The sequence below is a fragment of the Austrofundulus limnaeus genome, unplaced genomic scaffold (assembly GCF_001266775.1).
Source record: "Austrofundulus limnaeus strain Quisiro unplaced genomic scaffold, Austrofundulus_limnaeus-1.0 Scaffold64, whole genome shotgun sequence".
NCBI lineage: Eukaryota > Metazoa > Chordata > Actinopteri > Cyprinodontiformes > Rivulidae > Austrofundulus > Austrofundulus limnaeus.
The window spans coordinates 1072921-1078852 of record NW_013952466.1 but is presented as its reverse complement, the minus strand read 5'-3'; the positions used below and the strand labels follow the sequence as shown (position 1 = coordinate 1078852).

Here is a 5932-nt window from a genome sequence, read left to right as displayed (position 1 = left end):
GAATAAAGGATTGAAACTTGAATAATAAAAATGTAAATGTAGAAAGTCCTTTGAGCCACAGCTACTGTTTAAAAACAGATTTTGTAACAAAACTGAGAAAAAGAGTAGTCTCAGGTTAAAGCAGTAAAAATGCTTCTATTTTTCGAACAACCTTTTTAAATTAATTGTTCAACGCTCACATTCAAACTTGTTTGTTTTAGGACTGTTGCCGTGGGTGAAGCTAATCGATAACTTTGACGCCGAGTATGAATACGTGACAAACGAGGGCACGTTATTTACCTTCAAGACCAACCTAAACGCCCCGCGTTACCGACTCATTAACATCGACTTTGCCTCTCCTGATCAGAGCAGCTGGAAGGAGCTGATTCCTCAACACGACAAGGATGTTATTGGTGAGCTGTTGTGACCAAACTACAAGAWAATATTATCATTCTTAGCCCGACACCAGATAAAAACAGTCTTCTGGTTTGTTTCCTCCAGTGTTTGCCACCTGTACGTACTCCAGCTATCTGTTTGTGTGTTTCCTCCACGATGTGAAGAATGTGTTGAAGATGTACCGTCTGAGCTCGGGGGAGGAGCTGAGGACCTTTCCTCTCGATGTCGGCTCTATAGTGGGCTTCACGGGACGAAAGAGGGACTCTGAGATTTTCTACTATTTCACCTCCTTTTTATCTCCAGGTACGAAGCAGCTAAAGTGTTTAATTTTTGATAAATACAATCAATTTGTCCTGTTGGAGAAGACATTTCATTCTAAAGTTAAAGAGCATGGACGTAAAGGGTCAAATAAAAAAGAGCAAAATAATGTGAAGCTAACTTTCAGATGAACTGTACTGATTTTATTATTGCGGGAAAGCTAAATTCATAACACCATATTTAAAAATGACACTTTCATGTTTAAACCAGGGACAGTGCATGAGAGTGAGCAGATTAAGTTATGAAAGCACATTATAAACACCAGTTCTTTGTTTGAACTTAACTTACTGCCACTCATCACAATGTAATTTTGTAAAATAGTTGCTGTTTTATCAAATAAGAGCTGATTCTGCTGAATGATTAAGTTTAGCTCAGTTTATTTGTGCAATAAAAGCCACAAAAACACATTTTAAAGCAAAGATTGCAACATCCTTATAAGACTATACAATAAATCTGTACTATAATCAGGTTAAAGTCATCTAAATAAATAAAAGTAAACACTACTAAGACTATTGTGTAAGAAAATACATGTATATAAATTTTTATTTGTTCTCTTCTTTTATTTTAAGCCATCATTTATCACTGTGACCTAACCAAGGAGCCACTGCAGCCACACATCTTCAGGGAGGTCACCGTCAAAGGCTTTAATCCCACAGATTATCAGACCACCCAGGTAAGGACAAAACTTTTAAAGCTTCAGAGGCTGATTCCAATCAGTACTTTTTAAAAGAAGGTGAYGGGTGTGGAAGAAGACTTGATTGGAGTTTGTCTGTTTCACTGCTTGGCCTAATACAGGATGTCCAAAGTGTGGCCCGGGGGCCATTTGTGGCCCCTGAACTGATTTTATGTGGCCCCTGACTTCAGTTCAAGAATTATACTAACTTGTTTACAAATTTGTCCCCCCGGCACAGGTGTTTGATGTRGATGGAGACTTTCTATTTATTATTAGGGCAAATTAATCACAAAGTAGAATCTTATAACAAATATTTGCAACAATGCCAATTATTTGTCTTTAAATAACCAGATTCTTAGTTTTTTCCACATCTATTTAGTGACTTCTACTCAAAAGCTAATTTTGCTGCACTCCAATCTGCTTTTAATTAATTTATTAAATTCATCTGAATACAGCAAGCATTTTCAGCAAAAGGGTGACCTAAATCCTGATTTTATTGACTAAATTTGGTTATTTGTTTCCCCAATTGAAACCTAGAAAATAGCTAAAAAAATCAGTAAGAAAACCTGCAAAACACTTTTAAAGTTTTGGATCTAGATTAATTTACACATCCATTTCAATAAATCTGACTACTTTATGTATTTAATTAAAGTATTAAATGCTTAGTTTATTGTTGAGCAGGTAAAGGAGAAATAGTTTTGGCCCTCAGGTCCTTCTGACTTTATGATTTTGGCCCAGGTGACAAAATGTTTGGATAGCCCTGGCCTAATATGATACTTTCACCTGTTTCATACATGCTGATGTAATTTGTGCATATTATATACTTTTATGGTTTATCTGTTGTTGGAACTGGTGTTTAATTTTTGACCAGTGCTCCCTTGAAAAATAATCTTTTAATCTGAACTCTTTCCAAAGCATTTAAGAGCTGATGTTTCTATGTTGTATTTCTGTTCTCTATAAATAAATTAACATTAACTGAATTAATGCAGCTGGAGTTAATAAAGCAAACATAAAAATCTGCAAACGCTCTGAGAATCACTTTTATGGCTCTTCTGTTGTCATTTGTTCATGACTCAGAMTGAAAGAGCCATGTGAATGATGTAACATCTTATTTTGTTTCATCACCTCAGCTCACTTGAATAATTTGTCTGTATTTTCTCAGATCTTCTATCCCTCCAAGGATGGCACTCAGATCCCCATGTTTATTGTTCACAAGAAGGGAATCAAACTGGACGGCTCCCATCCGGGTTTCCTGTAYGGCTACGGGGGCTTCAACATCTCCATCACGCCGAGCTACAGCGTGTCTCGGCTCATTTTCGTCCGACATCTAGGAGGGGTTTTAGCTGTGGCCAACATCAGAGGAGGGGGGGAGTATGGGGAGACCTGGCACAAAGGTAAGCAAACTTTCACAAAGGCATTTTTCTGAAGTCTACACAATCTTCTKTTTGTTTACTTTATAGAAACAGAAATTTAAACATGTAAAGCAGAACATTTTYCCCCCAACATAACATATTTGTTTTAGGAAGTTCCTGCAGTACATCATTTCATAGTTAAAAAATACTATAAATGWGCAAAGCAGTCCAAGCTCACATATTTTTCTGGACAACAGAGGTTTCTATGGAAAAGGCATCGAAATTAATCAAATTCAACCAGTAAATCTTTGCTGTTATACAGACCAGATCTATTTGCTCTAAAATGACGTGTTAAACTTTTATTAAGAATCATAAATTAGGTTTTTTATAGATATCTAAGCTCTGATTTTTGAACTTGTTGAATTTGCATAATTCCAGCCATATTTTAATAGCAACCTCAACGTTTTCTCAGTTGACCTGTGACCTGGAAGTTGTCCTTAATTTACACTTGATGCGGCTCCGCTCTGCTCCGACCTGCAGAAAATATGCAACCACTATGATCAATGGGCCGCATGTAAGAACATGTTCGTATTCTTATCCTAAATTTCTCTTACCTTTGTTCGTTTGAATGATTTGTACCAACATGCCACGTCAGATTCTTCCATCCAGCTGCACAAGGAGTGTAGATTAGCATAAGAACCACCCCAAAACACCATATAAGGCTGTGTTTCCTGTCTCAGATATCAGGACGTGTCCATTCATGAAAATGACAGTGAAAAGTAAAAGGAAAAACTTCACGAGTTCGAAGATTTAAGTCCTGCTCTCAGAGATCGAGAACAGAAAATCTGTCCTTTTTAGCAGATCAGCTGTGGAATTAAAGGAGCTGCTAAAGCCAAAGAATGGAAATGAAATAACTACTGCTATTAATGTCGTGTCTCCTGTGGGTCGTATACAGTCACAGAAATAAAAACCTAAATCATATTCATCTCTCTCTGTAGTCTTGCTCTGGTTTTTCTTTGGTCAAATATTTTTAATTTAAGTGTAAACAACTGTGTTAGCCTTTTTCATTTATTCAGAAGAAGAGCAGTCGCGCACCGCAACCCCCCACCCCGGCCTGGCCGTCTCCCCCCTCCTGATCTCCAAAMTTCAATCAATGCATAATTTAAGATTTTTAGTTTTTGATCTTCATATTAATATTGTAGTGTTATACAACAGCATTAAAAGCCAATTTAATTTAATCTAATCAATTTATGTTGTTAAAATCTAATTCCAGTTCAAACAAAACAGCCTCTTGTCAACATAATTATGGAGTGTAATTTATTTTCAACTTGAAATATCTTCAAACTAATTAAATATACAATTATTAATGAGAAAAATCCGTCTGGATAACAGCAGACTGACTGCTCGTAAAATATACGACAGGTCTGGACCACWCGTGAATTTTGKTCGTATCTGAAAAAAATGTTAGAATAYGARAAMATTGGTGAATGCCACAAATTCTCCTAAATCACTCGTACGCACAACTTAAGAACAAAACTGTTCATATGGACGGTCCTTGCATGAGGCCCAATAAGAGTATTTACACTTCTCCGCAGGGCGACGCGCCAAAATTAGATTCACCCTACAAAGATCACGTTGCGCCAACAGGAAAATGATCAAGCATAACATCTGTTTTTCAAAATAATTCACAAAGGCAGATTAATTTTTGTTGAAATCCCAGCTGCATTAATAAATATATGTATATATTTCTACACAAATGATGTCAGAATGTATTGTTCTGTTTGGGTAGCAGAAGACAACATGTAGCGTGTAGAATATGCAGACATGGATTTTATTTTGAAATCAGAAGTTTCAAAAGGACGACAGTGATGCAGTTTCAGCTGTGTTTTGAAGTTCGTCTTCCACAGAATTAATTATTTTTCTCTGACTTCCAATTTATCATTGGATTTATTGTGCAATCTTGCATTTCCTGCACACGGCAGTGGAGTGGAGCAGAACCACATCTAGTGTAAATTAGGTATTAGGCTCTGCTATTACCCATAACTACGAATTGATCTATTGACTTGTTTGAGTCGTGTGAAATAAAATCAACACAAATGGCTCATTCAGATATATTTCTCTCTAGCTGGCATGCTGGCAAGCAAGCAGAACTGCTTCACAGACTTCCAGTGTGCAGCTGAGTATCTCATCAAGGAAGGATACACGTCTCCCTCCAGGCTGACCATAAACGGAGGCTCTAATGGCGGCCTGCTCGTCGGTGAGTTGTCCTGAACGTTCACACGCATCAGGCCGTTTGAACCTCGGTGACGTTTGGAACTGCGTGCTTCCTCCCCCCAGCGGCCTGCGTGAACCAGCGACCCGAGCTGTTCGGCTGCGCTGTGGCTCAGGTGGGAGTCATGGACATGCTGAAGTTCCACAAGTTCACCATYGGCCACGCGTGGACCACAGACTTCGGCTGTTCAGAATGCAAAGAGCAGTTTGACTGTCTCATCAAGTAGGTGGAGGTTTTTTCAGCTGCTCATAAAAACTGCTGACCCTTTCAGCAAAACTGAAGAATAAAATAAACTTAATGTAATAATATAGAAAAATGAAGTGCACCCTTATGTTTCTTGCATTGTGGATGTTAAATTGCATCACGATGTTTCAGTTGGATTATTTTTAGTTTTTCAGTAATCCTCGTTTTCTATTTCTCTGTACATTTACCGGAGCACTTGTTTTTTTTTCCTGTTGAAGGCTGTCGGATGTCTTCACATGATGTGAAAAACCTATTTGAGTCATTGACAGCATGGTCCCTGAAGCATTTAAATGACCACAAACCATGACATTTTCACCACCGTGCTTCACTGCTGAGCTGCTTCCTGTCAGAAATGTTTGATGTGAGCTTTTTATGCCGAGCAAACCAGTACTTGAAAGATACCACAGAACCTCTTCTGTTAATCCTCCGTGTTTCATAGGAGCTGTATTTGATTTTCATTGGTTTGTTACTGAAAAGCTTTTTTTATGTAGCGCATTTTTTTCCCACTCTGGAGACATTGGAGGCATGCATCAGGACATTTTAAGCCCTTCAAATGAACATTATTTTAGGGTTACACTTCCAGTAGGTTTTACTTCCTTTTGAAGAATTTGTGTGTATAAAAACTAGGCCTGGGGCAAGAATTTGGTGATGATACAGGAGTCACGATATGATAAATTTTGATATATTGCTGTACTGTAA

General features: G+C 37.8%; 1 protein-coding gene across 1 annotated transcript in view; it reads left to right on the top strand.

Moving 5' to 3' along the window:
• Window positions 1-5932, top strand: part of prep (prolyl endopeptidase) — a 15746-nt gene that overhangs the window by 6957 nt on the left and 2857 nt on the right. Inside the window, exons 8-13 of the mRNA XM_014009976.1 lie at window positions 201-392; window positions 481-678; window positions 1263-1366; window positions 2529-2760; window positions 4844-4975; window positions 5056-5212. Of these exons, the coding sequence (XP_013865430.1) occupies window positions 201-392; window positions 481-678; window positions 1263-1366; window positions 2529-2760; window positions 4844-4975; window positions 5056-5212 (1015 nt within the window). The remainder of the gene's footprint in view (window positions 1-200; window positions 393-480; window positions 679-1262; window positions 1367-2528; window positions 2761-4843; window positions 4976-5055; window positions 5213-5932) is intronic.